This window comes from Rhinatrema bivittatum, chromosome 6 (genome assembly GCF_901001135.1).
Source record: "Rhinatrema bivittatum chromosome 6, aRhiBiv1.1, whole genome shotgun sequence".
In the NCBI taxonomy this organism is placed as follows: domain Eukaryota; kingdom Metazoa; phylum Chordata; class Amphibia; order Gymnophiona; family Rhinatrematidae; genus Rhinatrema; species Rhinatrema bivittatum.
Window position 1 is genome coordinate 218,462,416 of NC_042620.1, and position 24,138 is coordinate 218,486,553.

General features: G+C 43.1%; 1 protein-coding gene across 2 annotated transcripts in view; it reads right to left on the reverse strand.

Annotated features, from left to right (window-relative positions):
* Window positions 1–24,138, reverse strand: part of HDX (highly divergent homeobox) — a 200,913-nt gene that overhangs the window by 20,412 nt on the left and 156,363 nt on the right. For both annotated transcript variants that reach the window (XM_029606566.1, XM_029606567.1), the window contains exon 10: window positions 16,708–16,791. In XM_029606566.1, coding sequence (XP_029462426.1) covers window positions 16,708–16,791 — 84 coding nt within the window. The remainder of the gene's footprint in view (window positions 1–16,707; window positions 16,792–24,138) is intronic.

The window sequence follows — 24,138 nt, forward strand, 5'->3', positions numbered from 1 at the left end:
TTATTCAAAACTTGGGATAAGTGGTTTGTTTCTGCTGAGGGAGGAGGTCACCAGGGAAAAGGAGGAGGAAGGTGCTAAACCCAACAGAAAGAGGTTTCCCCATTTCTACCTTTTGAAAAGAATCCAGAAGGAGCCATACCTACAGCATGGAAACTACTCTCATAACACTCGAGAAAAAGGAACTACGAACTCCAAAAAACCCTTTAAAATAATATCAAAAAGAACATTTCTGTCCAATCATATTTGTGGCTACTCCTCGTCATCTCCCATAGATGGCCTTAGCCTAGCCTAGGACATGGAGTTAGGAGAGGAGTACCATTCATTATCAGCAGGTTTCTTATGGTAGTAAGTGAGGCTGCTGTAATGCTGAGCTCCTGTGTCCATAAAAGCAGGCAGCGAGAGAGAGAGAGAGAGGACAGTGTGGCATTTTCAGATAGCAGTCAGAAGAGAGGCAGGGTATTTTCTTTGATCCCCTCATTCTGGTGGGCTAGGCTTCATGAAATTGGGTCCCCAGCTTTAGGAAGGAGGAAGTACAACCTCTCTGGTCCACAACTTGGCTGGAAGATGTTATCTCATTTGGTTTTTTTTGCAGTATGTTGAGTCAAAAAACCAAACAGAAAGTTGGGAATTATTAGAAAGGGAATGCTGAATAAAACGGAAAATGTCATAATGCCTCTGTATCGCTCCATGGTGAGACCACACCTTGAATACTGTGTATAATTCTGGTCGCCGCATCTCAAATTGCGATGGAGAAGGTACAGAGAAGGGCTACCAAAATGATTTTTATTTATTTATTTAGAACTTTTTATATACCGACAACCGTTTGCACATCGTATCGGTTTACAAGTAACTCAACTTTCCGGCAATGCCTTTACAGGGAACAATAACTGTGTATACAAGAACTTGCAACTAATATAGAAATGGGGTAACTATTGCGATGAGATGGAATTATCGCGATATGAGTGTATGCGTCCTGGAGGTCTAGAGCAGTGGTCCCCAAACCTGTCCTGGGGGCCCACTAGCCAGTCGGGTTTTCAGGATAGCCAGTCTCCTCTGGAGGTACTTGTTGAGGGCACGTAGATCCAGAATAGGATGAACGCCTCCCAATTTTTGGGGGATTAGAAAGTACCGGGAATAGACCCCTAGGCTGTGCTGAGAGTAGGGCACTGGCTCTATTGCCTTGGACTGAAGGAGAAGGGAGACATCCTGTTTCAGAAGGATGGAGTGATCGGATGTTCTTCACGTCGGTAGAGGTGGAGAGTCCAGTTTAATGGAGAGAAAGATCAGATGATAACCTTGAGCAATTATCGCTAGGACCCATTGGTCTGAGGTGACTGAGTGCCATTTGTTGTTGAAATGGCACAATCGACCTCCCACTGGTATGTGGGGCAATGGAACTGGCTGCTGCTCTCTATGCAGGAGTCAAAAACTGGAAGCAGGGCCCGGCTGAGGAGCTGCTTGTGGTTTTTGTTTTCGTGTCTGACGAGACTGGGTTTTTTGAAACAGTCTCATAGAACAGGTTCTAGTTGGTGGCAGGTAGGACTTCTTTGGGCGGAAGAATGACTTCTTAGAGTGCTTCCGGAAGGGCTGTTTTGAAGAGTACTCAGAAGGCATCAGAGAGAGCTGTCTTAGGGTCTCATGATGGTCCTTGAGTTCCGCCACTATTCGTTGAATCTGTTCACCAAACAGATTATCTCCTACACAAGGCAGGTCGGATAATCTGTCTTGTACTTCAGGGCGAAGGTCGGAAGACTTGAGCCAGGTCCATCGTCTTGCCGAGATAGCAGTTGCAGATACCCTGGTAGCAGTGTCAAAGATATCGTAAAATGATCTGATCTCATGCTTCCCTGCCTCAAAACCCTTGTTTACTAGGGTTTGGAGTTGCTCTTGAAATTGCTGAGGCAGGGAGTCTGTTAAGTCTTGTATCTGCTTAAATAAGACCCTATTATAATTGGGTCATATATAGTTGATAAGAGGCAATTCTGGAGATGAGCATTGATCCCTGGAAGACATGGCGACCAATGGCATCTAGAATTTTCTGTTCCTTGCCTGGGGGAAAGGAAGTGTGAGGTTTTGATCTCCTTGCTCTTTTCTGGGCAGATTCGACTACCACAGATTGGTGATCCAATTGAGGTTTGCGAAAGCCTGGAGCTGACTGAACGAGATAGGTGGTGTCAGCTTTCCTATGGACTGGAGCAACACAGCCAGGATGTTCCCAGTTCTTTTTGAGGAGATCCAGAAGAACCTGGTGGATAGGGATGGAGGTTATTTCCTTGGGAGCATCCAGGAATTGTAACAGCTCCATCATTTGATGCCTATCATCTTGTTCAGTCTGCAATTGGAAGGGAACCAATTCAGACATCTCCTTCACAAAATTTATAAAGGAAAGGTCCTCTGGAGGTGAACGCTTTCTGCTTTCAGTAGGTGAAGGTGGTGAAGGCAAATCATCTGTGTCTGGTGAAGAATCACCAGTCCAGATGTCGTAGGGATCAGCACCTGCTCCTCTAGGGACTAGAGGAGGACGGGACGGTGGGATCCCTGAAGGTCCTGGTTGAGGCTCCGAAGGACTCTAATGAATAATTGAAGGCACCGATGAAGGCATCAAAGGCACCGGCGCAGGCATCGAGGGCATTGATGGATGGCTCAGTGGTGCCGATAGACGCATCGGCACCAATGGGTGGATCAGTGGCACTGCCGGACATATCGGCATCTGTTGTGAGACCCGATCGCGATCGCATGCGATCGGGTCTCCCTACCTTTTCCCCGCGGATCAGTCGGGACTCCACTGCCAGGGGTCGGCAGAGCACGGGCCGCGGCGTGATGGCGTCCTGCCGTCAGAGGACAGCATCGGGAGAGACGCGGCTGGCTCCGCCCCTTAAAGGGACCGGGCCGCGGAAACGAGGTCGGCCCCGGAGATGACGTCATTCTGGAGGGAGATTTAAACTCCCTTCACCTAGACTCGGACGCCTTCACAACAGGTCTAGTGTGTTGCTGCGTTTGTTCTCCTGCTGACTCTTGCCTCGTTCTTGTTTTGCTTGCCTGCCGCCTTGCCTGAACCTCGGACTGCCTTTGACCCTGCCTTGCCTGCCGCCTGCCTGAACTTCGGACTGCCTTTGACCCTGCCTTGCCTGCCGCCTGCCTGATCCTCGGACTGCCTTTGACCCTGCCTTGCCTGCCGCCTGCCTGAACTTCGGACTGCCTTTGACCCTGCCTTGCCTGCTGCCTGCCCGGACCTCGGATTGGACTGTACTTTGCCTTGCCTGCTGCCTGCCCGGACCTCGGATTGGACTTTACTTTGCTTTGCCTGCTGCCTGCCCGGACCTCGGATTGGACCTTACTTAGCCTTGCCTGCTGCCTGCCCGGACCTCGGATAGGACGTGACGCTGTATTCTCGGCATACTGCACCTAACCCCTGCCTGGAGTTGAACATTCCCCTGATATCTCCGGCCTGTACCCAGTTTTGCCAAAACCCGATAAAGGGTACTGAGGGGTTGCAGTTCCGAAACTTCCACCTTCCGGAGTCGTGAGGTACCTGGTTCCTCAGGTGGGTGTCTCTCTTTCTCCGGATTAAGGGTCCACAGTGTCCAGAGCATAACAGCATCGATGGCTGAGACATCGGCAGAACTCCTGATGGAGGGATGCAGAACGGTGTTTCTCCTCCCGATGACAAAGCAAGCGGGGAGGGCACCGGAGCCATCAGTGACCCAGGGTCCATCGGTGGAAAAGCGGCCATGAGCGCTTCCATCCTTGAGAGCAGCGGTGCCAACGCTGCTGGAATCGGGTCAGTGGTCGGTTCCTCAATCGGTACCGGTGTCAGAGGAACCTGGAGTCGATGCATCGCCTTGTCGATGGCCTCCTGAACCATCCGGTCCAGTTCTTCTCGGAGACCTGGAGCAAGCAGCCCCGGCTCCGGAACAGAAGAAGGAGGCAGAGGCATAGCCGGAGGGACCACTGTTAAAGGCGGAGTCGCGGCTCCCGATACCCTGTCGGGTGAGGGTTGCCTCGGTGACCCGGTCACCGAAAAGGTCGGTGCCTTTTCTGGACGGGGTTTCTTCGACGGCGGCTTGGACGATGATTTCGCTCCCTCGATGGTCCGAGACTTTTGATGCTGGTGGCGATGTTTATCTCTACGATCCCCTCGATCCTGAGGAGGAGTAGAGGGTGTCAAAGGCTGAGAAGTCGTCGATGCTGGACGGTCACCGGCCGGAGGTCAATGCTGGCACGAAGTTGACGGAGCCGGTTCTGATGACGTCGATGCAATAGACAGCGTTGGGGTTTGAGCACGGAAGAGAAGTTCCATCTTCTCCATTCTAGCCTTGTGACCTTTTGGTGTCATGAGGGCACATTTGGTGCAGGATAGGACATCGTGCACACATCCGAGACACATTACACAGACTTTGTGAGGGTCTGTGATGGACATGGTGTGATTACAGTCTGGGCACCGGCGGAACCCCGACGCCATGGCCATGAAAAAAAATTGAGCTGTGGTACGGTCGACAGCCAGTAGGCCACGAGGGCCAAACTCGATGGTAATCGACGGAAAACAGGTAAAAAACTTACCAGAGTACCGCGGCTTGAAAAAGTTGAAGGAGGGACCCCTATGGAGTAAATTAAATTTGAGTAATTCCGTGAGGAAAATTCCTGTCAGGAATCTCCGCAGAGCTCCTTAACCGCATGGCTACTGCTGCGCGGAAAAAAAGAAGACTGAAGGGGGACCCCTGCTGGCTGCAGGGTTAGTGCCATGCTGGGCATGCCCAGTAGGGGCCAGTCAAAGTTCTAGAAACTTTGACAGAAGTGTTCCGTGATTGGGCTCCATCCTATGATGTCACCCATATGTGAGGACTACCATCCTGCTTGTCCTGTGAGAAGATACAGACCTTCAGATACCTGAAAGCTTTTAATGATGCACAAACTTCGAACCTTTTCTGTTGGAAAGGAAAATGTAGAACTAGGGTTCATGAAACTCCAGGGGTATAACTCAGAACCAACATTAGGAAATATTTCTTCATGGAGAGGGTGGTGGATGTCTGGAATGCCCTTCTGGAAGAGGAGATGAGGACAAAAACAGTAAATTAATTCAAAAGGGCATGGGATAAACACTGCGGATCCCTAAAGGCTAGAGCTTAGAATTGAAGAAAATGGTGCATGGGGTAACCTGCATGAAGAGGCAGATACTACCTTTAACAGAAGGCATGGGGATTACTACCCTTAAGCCCAAATTTTCAGAAGGCCGCACGCGCAAAAACTGGGGGATACGAGCGTGATCAGGCTGTGCGTGCGCCAAGTGCATTTTACAAACAGCCGGCCACACACGTATCCCCCTGATACGTGCTGAAGTGCCGGACTATGTGAAAGGAGCGGGGCGAAGGCTGGCTGGGACAGTGGCCATTAGGCCCTGTTCTGGGGAAGCGCGTGCCGGCACCCTGCCCCGTCCCTTTCACATATCTCAGGGGAGAACGTAAGTATGAAAACAAACAAAAAAAATCCACCTAGGTAGAAGGGTTTTAGGGGTCGGGGTGGAGAGAGGAAAAGGGAGGCAGGGTAGGTAAGGACTTAAGGAAGTTCCCTCCCAGTCTGCTCCTTTATTGGAGCAGACTGGGAGGGAACTGGGAAGGCCCTATTGTGTCGCCGAGCGTTTTTTAAAATAAAATCCCCCCTGGTTCCATGTGCCTGGGTATCGGATTTTATAATGTGCGCCAGGAACCGTGTGCACTTGGATGGCCACTCAGTTTATTAAAAATCTACCCCTTAATCGATTAGCCTTGATGCTTTTGACACAACTTCAACATTGTTTTCTGCTTTGACGATGGAGGCAAAAGGCAAAAAGTGAAATTGGATTCAGACGACAGCCAATGCTGTGCTCAGACTTTTACAGTCCGGGGTATGGATATACAGATATTAAGGAAAAAGCACGGGACTGCTTCTATGGCCAAGTCCAAAAGCAAAACACATTCAAGCAGCATTGTCTGAATTATCAAGAAGGCTGCTCACCACATAAAAATGTTTCTAGCAGTAATTTGTTATGGGTTTGACAGTTGCGTGGTTTTGATTGTAAATATTACTACTCTTAACGTAAGGATTGAGGGTGACTACCCTTAACAGATACATGTTGGTAACCTGCATGGAATGGCAGTTACTACCATAAGAAACCTGCTGGGCAGACTGGATAGACCATTTGGTCTTTTTCTGCTGTCACTACTATGTTACTATGTTATTACAACTAAACTCTGACAATGCTGAATGCTACATCTTAATAATTCCCTAATGTATTACATTGACCTCATTCCCAGAAATACTGCAAGCTATACCCATGGCTGATGGGCTAGAGAGGGGAACAGACTGAAAATTAGCCCATTCAGCCTTAGTCCGCATGGATGTGAAATGAAATTATGGCTACCGAAGATCAGTCTCAAAATACACTCATCCAACATGGAGAAAGACAGAAATAGCAACCTGATCAGTGGCTCACTCTTATCAAGAGAGCCGGCATGGTATTCAGTGCCCTGATGATGCACACAATGGAACAGAAACATTCCCAACAAAGAATGACTTTTGGCAAGAACTGACTAATCCCAGCTGCTGGGCTTAGTAACAGCCATTAGATTTACCTGTGAATGCATGGCACTTAATCCTCAGAATAAATTAAGTATACTCTGGTTCCATTGGTTCTTATCAGCACAAATGCACATGCAATGGCTCACCAAAGTCTGCCATTTCTCTCCAGAGATTACTTCAGCTTCCAGTATTCTAGTGCGCCAAAGCAAACAACTGAACATAATTTATCTTTGGAGAGCTTTTCAACTTCTCCTCTTGATGAAACGAGATAAAAGTGCATGTGCAATAAAGCAATTACATGGGCATAATTAAAATCATAGGCCAAGACAACTCTTTTTCTAGGAATCCATGTTTAATCTGGCTCTTAAATCATCAGCAACAGAACCAGTACATATACACGGAGACAGAAGGTTTCAGAGATTTGCTAAGGCTCGACTGAATTAGCTTCACTTCTTTTTAGCTTCCGAGTCTAATTTTTTTTAGATTCAAACTGCCTTATCTGCTGAGTAAGAATATTCAAGTTCAGAAGCAGGATCCTCTTGTAAGTTGCCTCCACACATGAAACTAGTTCTGCCTCCATCGTACAGCTGCAGAAAATTGCCCTTGTAAGAAAAATAACTTAATGGAGCATTATATTACCCCTCTCACCCCCGGTTGAACTCATTTATTTAGTGTCCTGCTGATGTGTAATGTATGCAAAGCTAGGAAAGATTCTCCTTGGAGAGAGGAGGCACAAATTTCAAAATCAAAGCGGAGCAGCTGTTAAATCATAGGCATACATTTTCAATGAAGCCTATAGCTGTGGTGTTAACCCGGTCCTTGGGGACCCACTGGCCCATCTGGTTTTCAGGATATCTACCATGAACATGCATGATAGATTCTTCTGAAAATCAGTCTAGCTGGGTGGTCCCTAAGGACCGGGTTGAGAACTACTATCCTAAAGTACAAGTTTAGCGATGAATCTCAAGCAAACTTCAAGGAATCCATTCTATGAAAAAGGATGAAAAAACACAGCCCTGATGTTTTCCAACAAGACTTTAACCAGAATGATGTAACACTGATATCTACTATATTTCTAGGTATCTGCTTAACAGATGGGCAGTGCGCGCTAGTGGAGTTATTGTACAAAAATCAATGCTCCATTTAGTTTCCAAGTGTTATATTTACTTCCCCAAACCCTTTGCTCCTGATGGAACAAAGCGATAGCATGAACTTATATCATTATTCTGCTCTTCCTTCTTGTACTTAAAAAAAAATGAGATACTGGATGATGAATAGTCCACTGATCTATAAGGCACTATTTAATCATTCTCAGCAGGTCTGTCTCTATTTTGTATACTGTTTAATGTTAATTATGAATGTTGTGATGTAAGCAGTCTAGGATAAGGGATAGTGCAGCCTATTAATATTTTACTAAATCATTAAATAAAGTGTTTCTGATATCTCCATTTGTACAAGAATTTTCTGGACTGAATTAGCACTGTAGTTTTTGCTTTGTGTGAGTATGAATACATATTTTAACCACCACAAGTACCAATTTATAATCACTTAGTGCTGCCCAGATTCTATTTCATTATTATTAATAATAATTTGGATTTATACAGTGCTTTTCATCCAACCTAGATAGAGGACTTTTTATTTCAAGTACTTCTCAAATATACATGCAGCAGCCTCTCTGGAGGGAGGCCTGGCAGCGTATTTGTAACACCTTCCAAAGATACAAGGGAATTCTATTTTATTTATAGCCTCACACGGCTTGGTAAACTGAAACATGGGAAGAAAGAGCAGCCCTTTGTAAGGTCACACACACACACAAGCAGAATGGGGATTCCCTCTTATGTTCTTGGAGTTATCAGGAATTTTAGGATTCCCTGCCTCTCCTGCCCTGGACCTACTAAAAAGCTGTGAATGAATCATGGGCACAATTTGAAGCACTTTTGGTTCTTTGTCCAAAGCCTGAGAATTACAGCTGCTTTTAGATGATATGCTACATGGAGTAACATGCAAGAGGCACACAAACCACCACAGGAGGGAGTCATGGGGAAGGATTTGAGTAGTGGTACTGAAGCAAAAAAGAGAAAAGTAGAACAAAGTCCAAATAAAAGATAGAAATCACCTATAAGATTATTAATAATAAATTAAAAGGATGAGTATAGACATAAAAAGGGAGCTTTTACAATCAAACTTAAAACAACTCTTTAGTATATTACTGCAAAAAATTTAAGACAACAGAGCACCAGCTTTAAAAGTAACCCAACATGGCCATGTCACAGCAAAATACCTACAACAGATGATAATTATAAAATGTTTTAGGACACACACTACTATACAACATAAAAACAAAAAACAGACAAGACAAACCATGCCTGGTAAACAAGGGAACTGAAGTATTAGTAGTCCTTGATAGTGTCCCCTGGACAAGAAGCTTGCTTGCCAAAAACACTTCTATGTCTGTCCAAAAACCACTTCTATGTCTGTCCAAAAATTTTAAGCACCCCGAATATTGTCCTTGTATGGAAAGGAATCATGATCCTGATGTTCTGTTGAAACCTTCCCCAATTGACACCTCTGGAAACTTAGTAGTGAGCCTATGAGGGGCTTCTCATTTGAAGAAAGCACCAGACCTTGCAGCAGCCGAGAGGAAAACTGTATGCAGGGTGTCAGCAGATCCAATGCTTAAGCACAACTCCAGTCCCTGAGTGTCATGGTGGCATATCACCCTGTTAAGAATTGTAGAGCACCAACACTAGTTCCTGATATGCTTAGGAGCTTCTAAGTCAGGAAAAATGCTACCACCTTGCTCTTCCCCACACTATAGAAGTGACACTTTTGTCTGTAATAGCAATCCCCCAGGGGCTAGTTTCTCTTAAGGTGGATCATTAGATAAGAGTGTTGTGTGGTCAAAACATACTTCTATATTCATCAGAAAATGTTGTGCATTTCAATAAGTGGAGAAGTAACCTAGTGGTTAGAGCAGCGGGCTGAAAACCAGGGAAGCCTGGGTGGAAATCCTGCTGCCACTCCTTGTGACTTTGGGCAAGTCACAACTCCCTCTATTGCCTCAGGTACAAACTTAGTACCTGATTCACTAAGGGTTTTCCCCATAGACACAAAATGGGAGAAAAGCCTTAATGAATCTGGCTGATAGAATGTAAAGCCTGCATATAACTCATCTTGAGCTACCATTGTAAAGGGGTGAGCTAAATCCAAAAGATTATCAAGTAGATTTTAAAAGGGCTGCACATGTGCACATCTCGCCATGCGCAAAGATACGTGCTATTTTATAGAGTATACATGCAAGTTTTAAAATACTCTTCACACGCGCATGTCTGCAACCTTTACACGCATATCTTAGAAAGATATATATGGAGAGAGAACCTCTTTATTATAAAGCTCAGCATGACACTCAATATTTGGACCATTGTAAGGGGGCACTTTGATTCGGGGTGAGTGAGGGGTGGTGTTACAGAAACATTTAGAGGTATTCATTGTAAAACTGACATCATTAAAGAATTATAGCCTTTATAAATGATGAAAAGAAGTTGATTTGCTCAATGCAGCCAGCAGAGACAGCAGTGTACAAATCAATTCTTCTTGTTAGGATTTTCATTGCTTAATAATAAGGTTTAAAATTCTTTAATGATGTCAATTTTGCAATGGCTACCTCTGAATGTGTCTAACACCACCCCCCAAAAACTGACCACCAAATCAAAGTGCCCTCTTACAATGGTGCATATATTGAGTCAGGCTGAGCCTTAGAGAATCTCTCTCTCTCCTTCCTATGCCTACTGAGGAGCTGTAGCAAAGTTACATATGTAACATATGTGTGCTAGCCCCCCCCTCTAAAACACCCATTTCCTGCCCCCTTTCCAGCTATTTATTATTTGCGTAGCTCCCGCGCAGCTCACTTACACACATATGTGGTCATTTTTGCGTGCACAAGGCTTTTAAAATCTACCTCTATATATTGGGTGTGAAGTTCAGCCAAAACCCACACCTGGGTTGTAGCCTCAGGAGGCTTAGTAGTGAGCCCAAGGGGAACTGTGACTGGATATCAGGAGATTCTAGTTATTTTCCCCTTTCCAAACAGAATCCTTGATGGCACAGTTTAAGTGCTTGAGGTCTGAACCTTTCAACATAAATGGGAGTATTTGCAAAACATAGTTTGTTTGACCTTGCCATCATATTAACTAGATGTATTTCCCTCAATAAATGGAAGAGAGAGGTGATTACAAGTTTTCAGGCTCACAATTGTTATTATTTTAATAACAATTCAAATTATCCCAGTATAAACTTTTATTTTAGCAGACAATTAGACCCAAATATTTAAGATATTAACTTCTTAAAAGGTTTGCCTTCTTCCCATTTTTACTTTGATATTTTATGGGTAGTGCTTTTAAATCTTCAAAATTGGAAGTCAGTATATTCAAGTGTGCTAATGCTTTTGCAATTGGCTACTGTGGAATGGAGGGCTGTGGTTTGAAGACTATGGTTATTTGCTGGGGTGAAAAATTAAAATAATTATTCTTAGAAATTTGGTGCCATGTATTTTCAGCCTGGTGTGCATAAGAGCCAAATGTGCATTAGAATTGGGTGTGCTATTTAACAATAAAAAAAGTTTTAAACTAAATGCATTGCTAGTGAATGCAATCTAGTTTATACACTCTAACTAGCTCATGAGAGTTTTAACACAAAAACCTATGCTAATGTGATGCAAAAATAGCTCATTGTGTATTAGTGCACAGAAAAATAATGCACATTAAAACTCATAAATGTGAACTCTGATCTGTTAATGCAAACCTCCTTTTAATTACACCCCAGGGAAGTATAGTTCAGTTTTAGTAATAATATCTATATTAATATGAATCTTTAACACTAAAATTATACAAAACCTACATGCATGTCATTAACATGGGCAGTTAACATAAGCTCATTAAAGCACATTAATGACTGATGTTAAAACGCTTTGGTACTCTGGCCTCTTGATTTGATACTCTGGAAAAACTTCTGATTCATAATTTCCATTATTATAAGCACTTCTTTTGGACCGTTCATAAACAGAAGTATGCCATCAGCAAATAAAGCAAGCTTGATATTTAATTTGTCTATCTGGACATCTTTAAATCCACTCAACATCCTTAGCTTAAAAGTTATGGATTCCATGGACAATGTAAACAAAATGAGCGATATGAAATAATCTTAATAGCCTCCTCTATACAAATAGAATTCAGATCTGTTCTGATTAATCAATATCTTGGTTTTTTAATATAGATTCTGAATACATTTCAACACACTGCTACTTTTCCAATACTCCTTATAGATATTGCCATGTCTTAACATCTTTTCAGCATTCAAACTCACAATCATAGCCTTAATACAGTCCTTCCTATATTCAGATATAACTGCAGCTTATACTTTTCTAATATTATATGATTGGCATCTACCTGGGATAAAACAATTTTGGTCAATATCTATGTTATGGGAGATATGGTTTGATTCTTTCTGCAAAATTTTTTTTTGTAATTCTACTGTCTTGATTTAACAAAAAAACTGGTCTACAAGAACCAGGTAGATATGTGTCCCTGTTTTCTTTGTTGATAACTGTTATTAAATCTTGATTAGACATCTTCCCTGAAACCATCAGGGCCCTGTACTTTTCCAAGGTTTGGCTTCTTGATAGTTCAGATTCTCTCTTGCATTGCTATGGGATCATTTATCTTCTTTAATACATCAATAGACAATTTGGTAAACTGAATCTGTTAACAGAAACTCCTAGACTGCTTCATCATAAAATTCCTTTGTGGAGTAGAGAAATCTGCAATACTCCAGGAAGATTTTACTTAAAACTTTACTTTTAGGGTATCTCTTTCCTCAGGTATCTTGTATTCTAGCAATAAAATTAGATCCTTTAGACATCTTACCAGAATGCCCAGTAATTTACCTTGTTTGTTACCACCAGGTTCAAATAATTTAACGCTATAAATATTGCATTTATGAATTGAGTATGCCATGTGTTTCTGCTCTCACAAATTCATTTTCCTTTTCAGGAGACAGGGATAGCATAAATTCTTGTTGAGAAGTTAATAGCTGGTCTTATTCAATTCTTTCTTTTAAGAAGCCTAAAAGCTATTATATTTATTTATAGGACTTCTATCCCGCTTATACCAAGGCCATAGGCAGTGAACATAAAAACATACAATAAAATTAAACACAGCAAAAACAGATAATAAAACAAGGAACGCCTGCACCACATCTATCAATGATAGTAACAATCTATGTCCCCCACACAACCACTTTAGATGCTTCCCAGTATACTGAATTCTTTCCACAGATGATATTTCTTTTACAACCCTGAATGAAAAAAAGATTCCAAAACCAGGAATCAACCTGATAAGGTCCTCCTGAAAGACAATATAATATTATGCAGTGGATAAAAAAATATATGATAGGACATGTCAAGTGAAATAAAAAAAATCCCCTTAGAAAAGTTTTGCAAGTTTTTGCTGCTTGGAAATTGGTGTGCCGTATTGAACTGACAAAATAAGTACCTCATTCTCTTTGTACTTGTTATACCACCTATGGGAAAGATATTTTGAATCCTCATTGATTTGAACCAGATGAGAGTTGAATTGCTTTTATTTGTATTAAGTAATTTCTCTTATTCAGGACATCCATTGGATTCTGAGTCAAGTACAATTAAGAAACGGGTAAGAAGGGCAATCATTTCCATTTTCTTGCTCCTGCAAAAAGAGGTGTTTTATTAAAAAAACAAAAAAGGTTTAACAAAATGTAGAAACAAGAGGGCCATGTTATGTCTAGCTATGGCAGCAGGGGACATATAAGTGCCCTAAATAAATACATAAATATTAAACAGTGGCACAATATTAAAAGGAGATAGTCATACTCCATATTTTTGACTGCATATATTATAACTGCCCTTTAATAAAAGATTATAAAAATTTGGGGGATTCTTTATTTCATTTGACAAACCCTATCATATTGTATTTTTTTTTTGTCCATGGCATAATTGTCTTTCATAATCCTGCCATGCCTTCAACAAATATTTCTGAAACTTCCCATACTGGTTGAGGTAAGCCTTTAACTTCCAACCATAACCCTGAAACTCTGCTTGCTCCACCGATAGCTTCAGATTCACTGGCAAATGATCTGATGGCAAAGCAGTTTCTATCTCAGCTCTAGATACTTTAGAATGTAAAGGAGAGGTCAATCTAAAATCTAGCATGGAAAAGGGTTTGTGTGATTTGCAATAGAAAGAAGAGTCCTTATCTTTAGGCTTAATTATTCTCCAGACAGCCCTTAAATTTAGACTTGAAACTAGTGAATTAATTCCTTGATTTACTGTCATGACCATGCAATTGCCTGAAGGAGACTTATACAATCTACATTGATCACTGAATTGAAATCTCCAGCCAAAATGAACAAAGTGCAAATACAGAGCTTGTTCTTTATATAAACGCAGGAAAAATTTGGCAGCAACTTGACTAGGAGCTATTGAAGAGGATGCTGTCTTCCAAATGTTGCTTTGTGATCAACAGAAACCTATCCTCTTTGTCTTTAATAACCTTCTCTTCTTTAAACAAAGTATTATTGTTAATTAATGTAAATACTCCTATTTGTCTTCCATTAAAAGAAGAAAAGTAAACACGTTCCACCTAGTCTTTTTGTAGCTTAGCATGTTCCACCTCACTCAAATGCATCTCCTGGTGCATGAGTACCTGCATTTTTTCTTTAACTGTGCGGAAGATTCTTACTCTTGATAGGTAAGCACATGCCATTAATATTTAACAAGACATACAATATCATTTTCTATCAGATTCTTCCCTTGAATGATATAATTCCACCCTCCCTAATCCATATCAGCCATTGTCATCTCTTCCCAAAGAAATTACAGAAAGAAAGGTAGAAAAGAAAACAGTGGAAAATATTCAAGGATAAAAGAAAACAAACAAAAAAAAAATTATATAGCTTAATAAAAACATTCAAGATATGTCATTGCAGCATATGCACAACTCTCTGAGCAGTCCTATGAATACATAATCTTAAAGTTAAAACATTCCATTGAAAGAGGTCTGCTTCCCCTGCACTGAAACCTTGGAAGCATTTAAATGTCTCTATCATATCTCCCCTTATCCTTTCCTATCCTCTAGGGTATACATGTTTAGATCTTTAAGTCTCTGCTTATACACTTTACAATGAAGATCACTGAACATTTTAGTAGCCACCCTCTGGACTGACTCCATCTGGTTTATATCCTTTTGAAGGTTCACAGTATTCCAAATGAGATCTCACAAGGGATCTATACAGGGGCAATATCGCCTCCATTTTTCTGCTGACCATTCCTCTCCCTAGGCACTCAAGCATCTTTCTGGTTTTGATGTCACCTTCTCCATTGGTTTGGCCACCTTGATGTTATCAGATAGATACAATCACTCCCAGATCCCGCTTTGTAGCAGTTCTGTATTTATTGTGGTTATCTTGAAAACCCAACTGGCTGTGTTGTCAGCAGGACAGGTTTGGGAAGCCCTGCACCACTACATAGCAGGGTATTAGTTCAATGGATCTGAAACCACTCCTCAAGATCTGCCCAGCCACTTTGGTTTTCAGGATAACCACAATGAATACGCATGAGATATATTTGCATAAAACAGAGGCAGTGCATGTAAACATATGTCATGCATATTCATTGTGGATATCCTGAAAACTAAACCAGTTGAGTAGAGCTAGAGGACTAAACAGAGAACCACAATATTAGGCCTGGATTTTCTAAAATCACAAGGCTTTATGAATCCCGCGGTAACAGGGGGGGGGTGAAGCGGGGGGCAGGCCTGCGAAAGCTGACAGCGATCACACCAGCGCGGTGTTATTGCTGCCAGCTTTCGCACCCAATAGCGCCACCGTGAAAGGTGGCGCTATTGGGTGCACTACTGGCGGCAATAAGGGGTCTTACCTTTTCACTGCCAGCGAAGTTTCTGCGGCGTCCACCCCGACTCCTCCTCTTCCAGTGCCGACACCGCCCCGACTATGCCCCTATCTAGCATGCCTTCTAATGACCCGAGAATGTGTTTTCTCAGTTGCAGGCCCGGTCTTTTGGAATTCACTGTCTATTGAGCTGTGACTATGCGAGTCCTTAAAAGCATTCAGAGGACTTTTAAAAACTTTTTTATTTAAGTTAGCATACATGTGATTGTTTTTATTCCTTTATTTTAGGTGTGTTTACTGTACTGTTTAAGATTAATGATGTTTATTTTATTTTTTATTCTTATGTATGTTACATTGTACATTGCTTAGACCTATTGCAGTGTTAAGCAATTAACACGTTTTAATAAATGTAAAATATAAAAAATGTAGGGAGACCACATTAAGAATTCTGTTTTAGGATTATTATTCAACAGTTCTTTGGGTTATACATTGCTCAAAATAGAGTCAAACTGACCTGTGAAGGGATGTACAGACTAAAACCCTGGAACACCTTAAAGGATCAGGACCATCTATCTTGCCAGTTTCACCTTAAATACTCTGAGAGGGAATCCAGGCCACAGGGTATTTTCCAGGGGAGAAGAATAAAATCCCAGGCTGAAGAAGGAACAGGAAGGGAGAAGCCCTGTATGTTTAAATGACTGACTTTTGATGTAGTACTGCTGAGATAAGCAGGCTTTTGCTGCTTTTCTGTTTCTGAAAAGAATAAAGTTGTTTTCTGTTGAAAGTTGGAGTCCAGATGATTTTTCTGTCCTCTGGCAGTCAAGACTGCTTCATGCTATCACATGTCCTTTTTCCTGCTCATCAAACTGCAAAATTCATTTTTGAAACTCACAGTACAAAAATGAACACCTCCTAATTTACAAATTCATTCAAATTTTGTATGGGATAGCACAGTGCGACATTTTGCATCACTGCTCATGGATGCCACCATGTAGATAACTCAGCATTTGTGCATGCACAGGGAAAACAACCTCTCCTGAGCTTCATCCAAGCACAGGATGCCCAAGGTACTTAATCCATCTAATTGGGCCATTTTCAGTTTTCATGCACAATACTGTTAAGATAGTCTTACACAAAAATTCCATAGTTATAATTATAATAATAGTTTATGACTCGATATTATACGATAACCCATGGTATATTGTGGCATACCTTACAATCCAAAAGAGAACGCATTTGCTCCACGTCAGAACTGCTCATCAAATCGCTTTCTTCATCATCAATTATTTCTATTTTCTACAAAATAAAGTAAAATAAGAAAGCTTTATTTTCCATTCCTTGGACTGAATACACATGATCAACAAACACTACCTTCTACTGCAGCTAATGATAAGAAAATGTCCTATCAATTATCTCTTTGTTCCATTTACAAAATGACTGGACAGATTAATGGATGTGGCATGGAGAAGTACTGTACCAACAAACCTCACTGCACTGAGAACAGGATTGCAATTAAGATGTACTGGGGTTTTGTCTTCCAATCTACAATGTCTATTTCAAAATACTTTTAAAGCAGCATTTGAACACAGATGATCAAGAAGAAATCTATGTTGAAGTGTTCTGGCACAGAGGGCTATGTAGCTCAGTCTATTGGTGGAATGTAATAACCACCTAACAAATAGTAATTTAGCAGTCAGTGTGCACTAGGTCAGGTTTTCAGCCCTTCTTGGCTCTCACTCTCACCCTCTGCTTGGCCCTATTAAGAACTCTGCCATAGGTAAACTGCTCCCTGAGATAGCCTATCAGGCAACTACAGTACAGCTCTGAATACATTGTCCAACACATTCCATAAACCATATGAGGAAATGGTGAATTATTCCAAAGCTACTTTTACCTCCTGGAGGAGCTCAGTGTTACTCAACGCTACACCAGATTCACATTAAACTACTTCAATAAGGTCAATTTTCAGATGTTGAAATGCTGTTTTATTAGGAATGGTCATCCTCCTGTCCACACAGTATCAAAAAGCATCCTGCAACTGATGTAGCCACCCCAAAACACAGGGGTGGGGACATTATTTTTAAAAAGTCGCATTACTGGTGCTTGTCTGCACCGGGGACTGGGGGAAGGGGGAACCCCTTAGAGCTCCTTGTGTCAGGTTATATCACACTGGTACAGAGGCAGCAATACCCCAAGGCTCAGTGAGAGGGCCCATGCAGGTCATAGCATCGTAGAAAAAAACCAGGTCTCAGCTGTTAGAAGGAAGACTATCTTTTTTGAGTTCCCTCTTCCATCCTAAGATCCATCTCAACTCCCTCCTCCATTTTCTGCCTTCCCTCTCTGGCCCATACATTTCTTGTGCCTTCCCCCCTACAGTGACAATGCAGACACCAGCGCCATACTCAAAGCAGGTGCAATGTAATCACCAACTGCCTGAAATGACATGCTGACATGCATGATCTCAAGCACATCGAGGCAGAGCAAAAAGAGGCTGGAAACAATAGCAATCTTGTGCAAGGTAGACATCCCACAAAAAAACAGAGCTGATGGGCTGATTCTGGCCCATTGGCCAAAGTTTTCCACCCCTGCTGTAAAACATGAGCTTTATTCTCTCTGCAGCACTTTTTATAAAGCTGTGTAATTTTTATCCTCAAACTTCACTGTACACCAATATAAATTTGCCTTCCTGCTTCACTACAACACTCAAATTGTTAAGCTGACAGAAACTGACTTACAAAGACCAATATTCTACATGCCAACCAATTTATTATTTAGAAGCCTGATATATAATTATTGTGCAAATAGGCATTCATATAATATATAATTTGCTGAAACATGCAATTTTTTTAAACTTCATTTTTATTGCATTTATATAAACCATCAGCAATATACAGACCAAAAACAACCACACACATACACACATAAAAACAGCAACCACAGAGAAAACAAAACAAGAGGATTTCAAAAGACCATTAAACAGATATGTCACTAGAAAGACAATATAGCCTTACTGGTTCCCAAACACTTCGCATCTTTTTTAGAATTATTTTGTTTTTCGGCAGCAAATAATTCACATCTGTATGACCAACATGCTGTATTCTACCACATAACAAAAGTAATGAAACTTCCCATTTTCCAATCACTTAAAATTATCTTAAGGGATATCTCTAGCCACTAATTTAATGGTGGAAATAGAGTAGGAAGAATGCAGCCCAGTGAATGAAAATGAATAACTGGAAAGTAATATTCAGATCTGACATAGTAAAAGTCACGAGAAGACGACCAAATGGTCCATTCAGTCTGCCCAGCAAACTGCATATGGTAGCAACTGCTGCTCCATGCAGCCCACCCCCAAGCCCTCTGTCAAGGGCAGCAACTGCTGCTCCATGCAGGTCACCCCCAAGCCTTATGTTAACGGAAGTAACAGCATCACTTTGATTCGAGCCCAAACTTGCTGCCAAAAAGGAAACATTTTTGAACAAGAAAAAATATGCTCAATGTTCCAAGGTCTGAACCATAAAAGCAGCAACAATTAGAATGAGTGTTATCTATTTTAGAAACATGTCATTTTTAATAAAGGCTAGTGTGACAATTAAAATACCTGTGGAGATCAGCCAGAAGTTGGTCATAACCAGGGGTGAGTCTGTTTTTGGTTTTTTTTAACACTACACATCAGTTTTCCTCTAGTGAATTGCACTTAAAGTACTGCTCAAGCCAGGATCAACCACAACTGTGACAGCTAGCTAGTCTTGGCCAGTAGAGCTTTCCAAACTAGAAAAATAATTTTCATCAGATTTTATAAGCTACTAGCTGTACCCGGCCACGCGTTGCTGTGGCTCAGTCTGGTTAAATGGAAAAGAAAGAAAAGAGAAAGCGCATATTTCTAATATGTTTAAGTGAGCTGTTCTCTGTTCAGCTCTTTGTGCTTTGGCTGCTGCAGGCTGCAGCTGCTTGTGATCTCTTCACAGCTGCTTTCTACTGCATTTGCTCTGCTCCGGCCATCCCAACTCCCTCCCCCCTTCCCTGGCGGTGGACGGACTGGCTCGGCGACTTTTACCCTTTCCTCCTCCTGTGTGTAACTGTCCAGCAGTCCCTACTCCCTCACCCCCTTCCCCAGCGGCGGAGGAAAGGGCTGAGCTGTTTCTCGGAGCAGTGACTCGTCTGCCCTTTCCTCCTCCCCTCTGTGACACCCAGCATGTAGCGCAGAGCTCTATGGTCCGCACATGCGCGGTAGAGCTGCTCTCTACTGTGCATTTGCGGTCCGTTGGTCAGAGCCCATTTATATTGTAGATAGCGTGTGTTGCTTTTATGTCCAACATGGCGCTGTTTTTCCAAAAAAGCATGTTTTTACCTGTCACAGGTGTGACATCTATATAATACATGTATATAACAACACGCGCGAATTCGATTGCAACGTTGTGTCAAAATTTCAAAGCAATCGGTGAAGAACTTTTGGAGATTTAAGATTTTGAACAAATGAACATTTACATTTTTATTTATATAAGAGAAGATAGATTGTTGTCCAGCACCTGACTGCATAGTAATAATACATAAAATAAGGCTTCCAAATGCTAAACTGATTGAATGGGGAACTAACATAAATTACCCTTTTGTTTTACATAAGAACATAAGAAATTGCCATACTGGGTCAGACCAAGGGTCCATCAAACCCAGCATCCTGTTTCCAACAGTGGCCAATCCAGGCTACAAGTACCTGGGCAAGAACCCAAAAACTAAGTCTATTCCATGTTACTGATGCTGGTAATAGCAGTGGCTATTTTCTAAGTCAACTTGATTAATAGCAGGTAATGGACTTCTCCTCCAAGAACCTTTTTTAAAACCAGCTACGCTAACTGCACTAACTACATCCCCTGGCAACAAATTCCAGAGTTTAATTGTGCGTTGAGTGAAAAAGAACTTTCTCCTATTAGTTTAAATTTGCTACATGCTATCTTCATGGAGCACCCCCTAGTCCTTCTATTATCCAAAAGAGTAAATAACCGATTCACATTTACCCATTCTAGACTCTCATGATTTTAAACACCTCTATCATATCCCCCCCTCAGCCATCTGTTCTCCAAGCTGAACAGCCCTAACCTCTTTAGTCTTTCCTCACAGGGGAGCTGTTCCATCCCCTTTATCATTTTGGTCGCCCTTCTCTGTACCTTCTCCATCGCAACTATATCCTTTTTGAGGTGCGGCGACCAGAATTGTACACAGTACTTAAGGTGCGATCTCACCATGGAGCAATACAGAGGCATTATGACATTTTCCGTTTTATTCACCATTCCCTTCCTAATAATTCCTAACATTCTGTTTGCTTTTCTGTAATAAAATATTTTCCAAATAAGATGTAACACTGGACCAAATGTAGTAAGAGGTTTCGCCAATATACAGATTGTGCTTCCAAAGACATGAGAAATCCTTTAGAACATCTAGATCACTAGTTTTATACATAAATGCAATATTGTTTTTTAGTTCAATGTGTTACATTAGACTATTACCCTTACTTTTAAAAAGCATATTGTATTCAGTAGAGAAACCTACTTTAGCAATGGCAAAAAGAGGAAAATTGGTACTCACCTGATAATTTTCATTCCTGTAGTACCACATATCAATCTAGACTCCTGGGTTTTGCCTCCCTTCCAGCAGATGGAGACAGAGAAAGTTTCACTGACACTGCCACATAACCAGAGGTGCCACCTGCAGTCCCTCAGTATTGATAAGTACCCAAGCCAAGATAGCAACATCATCAACACCAATAATGAAATAATATCCCCTGAACAAGCAGTAGGAAGCGAAAACCTAGAACAGATAGCTTTGCCCACACTAACAAAATCTGTGCCTTTCTTCAGATTTTATTACAACAACAGATTGAGTGGACTCTCCAAATCTCCCTTTCCTTGTTATGATAATGTGTGTTTTGTGGATCCTTGGGTGCTGTGGAGATGACCATGCCCACGGGGAGGAGCCCCATGAGGAGCCACAGCACTGGGCTAGACTCGTACACACAAACAGCTTGAAGATCTCCACCAGAGGTGGCAGAAGTGAGGCAGTCTGTGGTTGTAGTCTCAGGAACCTCGGCAGAGGGAGCCCTTCTCTCCTTGATGATGTCAGGAGGTTCTGCAGCAGGTCTCCCAGCGAGGAGATACTGTGGATGAGATAGACTGAGAGTTAGAGTACTCTCTAGATGTAGCTGTTGGTATGCGATTCCATCAGGTATGTTGCAGAAGGTACAGGCACCAAGGCAGGGAGAGCAGGCCCTCGAGGAGCAAGTACCTGTACCCTGTAAGGCACCTGAAATAAAGCAGAGGGTCCCCAAGGAGCGGGTACCCAGGTTAGCAATTACCCCGAAGGGCAGAGAGAGAGCTTCCTGCAGCAGCGTAGACAGGAACGGATTCCGAGTCCTTGCTAACAACGAGCTAGCAAATCTGTGAAGGTAATATACCTGGATGGCATGACATCAGCATGAGGGAACGCCCTCGAGGTTCGCGCCAAGAGTGGTACAAAGTGGTGAGATTACTTACCTGATAATCTCGTTTTCCTTAGTGTAGGCAGATGGACTCATTACAAATGGGTATAGTGGGCTCGTGCTAGCAGTTGGAGACGGATCTGACGTCAGCACGTGGTACATATACCCCTGCAGGAAGTGCAGACGCTCAGTAATCTTCCTTGCAAAAGCTGTATGGATATATGTGTGACTGACCGATTGATTAACTGAACATGATTAACCTGACCGATTGATAGTAGCTGGAGACCGCCAGTGTTCTCAACCGGAAGGTGTCGACACCCGGCAGGGTGGATGCCCTATGTAAGGCAACATGGCTTACCTCGAAACAGTGAATCCCCATATATATCGGCAGCCGGGTGGGATACTGAGTCCATCTGCCTACACTAAGGAAAACGAGATTATCAGGTAAGTAATCTCACCATTTCCTAGCGTGTAGCAGATGGACTCATTACAAATGGGATGTACAAAAGCTACTCCCAGACTGGGTGGGAGGCTGCCCGAGGTACGTTTAGGATTGCCCTTGCAAATGCTGAGTCCTCCCTGGCCTGGACGTCCAGACGGTAGAATCTGGAGAAGGTATGGATGGAGGACCACGTTGCCGCTTTACATATCTCTGCAGGCGACAGCATCCTAGTTTCTGCCCAGGAGGCCGCTTGTGCTTTGTTAGAGTGAGCCTTGACTCGTAGAGGTGGTGGTTTTCCCGCTTCTACGTAGGCCGCTTTGATAACTTCTTTGATCCAGCGAGCAATAGTCGCTCATGAGGCCGCTTCTCCTTGCCGTTTTCCACTGTGAAGTACGAACAGGTGGTCCGTCTTTCGTACTGTTTCCGACATCTCCAGGTATCTGGACAGCAGCCTGTCGATGTCGAGATGACGCAGTATTCGACCTGCTTCCAATTTCTTCAACCCTTCCATGGTTGGCAAGGATATGGTTTGGTTGAGGTGGAAGTGTGAGACTACTTTGGGTAAGAAGGAAGGAACCGTGCGAAGATGGATAGCCCCTGGGGTGATCCTGAGAAACGGATCGCGGCAGGACAGTGCTTGTAGCTCTGAGATGCGGCGTGCTGAGCATACGGCCAGCAAGAACACCATCTTCAAGGTTAATAACCGGAGGGACAGTCCTCGGAGGGGTCTGAAGGTGGGTACCGCTAGGAAGTCCAAAACTAGGTTGAGGTTCCACAGGGGCACTGGCCATTTCAGTGGCGGGCGAATGTGTTTGACTCCTTTCAGGAAACGTGAAACGTCTGGGTGTGTGGCAATGCTGTTGCCATCACACCTGGGGCCGTAGCAGGATAGTGCTGCCACCTGAACCTTGATTGAATTGAGGGACAGACCCTTCTGAAGCCCATCTTGCAGGAAATCTAAAATGATGGGGATCTTAGCAGCATGTGGGTTGGCGCTGCGAGTTTCGCACCAGGCTTCAAATACTCTCCAGATCCGTATGTAAGTTAGTGATGTGGAGAATTTGCGTGCTCGGAGGAGTGTATCTATTACCGCCCCCGAGTATTCCCTTTTTCTCAGTCGAGCCCTCTCAATGGCCAGACCGTAAGAGAGAATGGAGCTGGATTCTCGTGGAGGATGGGACCTTGTCTCAGCAGGTCCCTGTGAGGGGGCAGGGGTAGGGGATCCCCTGCCAGCAGTCTTCTCATGTCTGCGTACCAGGGTCTTCTTGGCCAGTCCGGGGCCACCAGAACTAGGCCTCTGTGTCGCTGAATCTTGTGTATAATGGCGCCCAGCAGGGGCCATGGGGGGAAGGCATATAGCAGGATCCCCTGAGGCCATGGTTGCACAAGGGCGTCGATCCCATGGGAAAGAGGATCTCGTCTGCGATTGAAGTATCTGGGTACTTGAGCGTTGGACCTGTCCGCTAGTAGGTCCATGCCCGGAGTCCCCCACTGATCCACAATCATCTGGAAGGCCGTGGGTGACAGTTGCCATTCCCCCGGGTTTAGGCTTTCTCTGCTGAGGAAGTCTGCCGTGATGTTGTCCTTCCCGGCGATGTGGACGGCGGAGATGTCCTGGAGATTTGCTTCCGCCCAAACCATCAGGAGGGCTATTTCTAGGGATACCTGTCGGCTTCTGGTTCCGCCCTGTAGGTTGATGTATGCCACCGTGGTGGCATTGTCCGACATC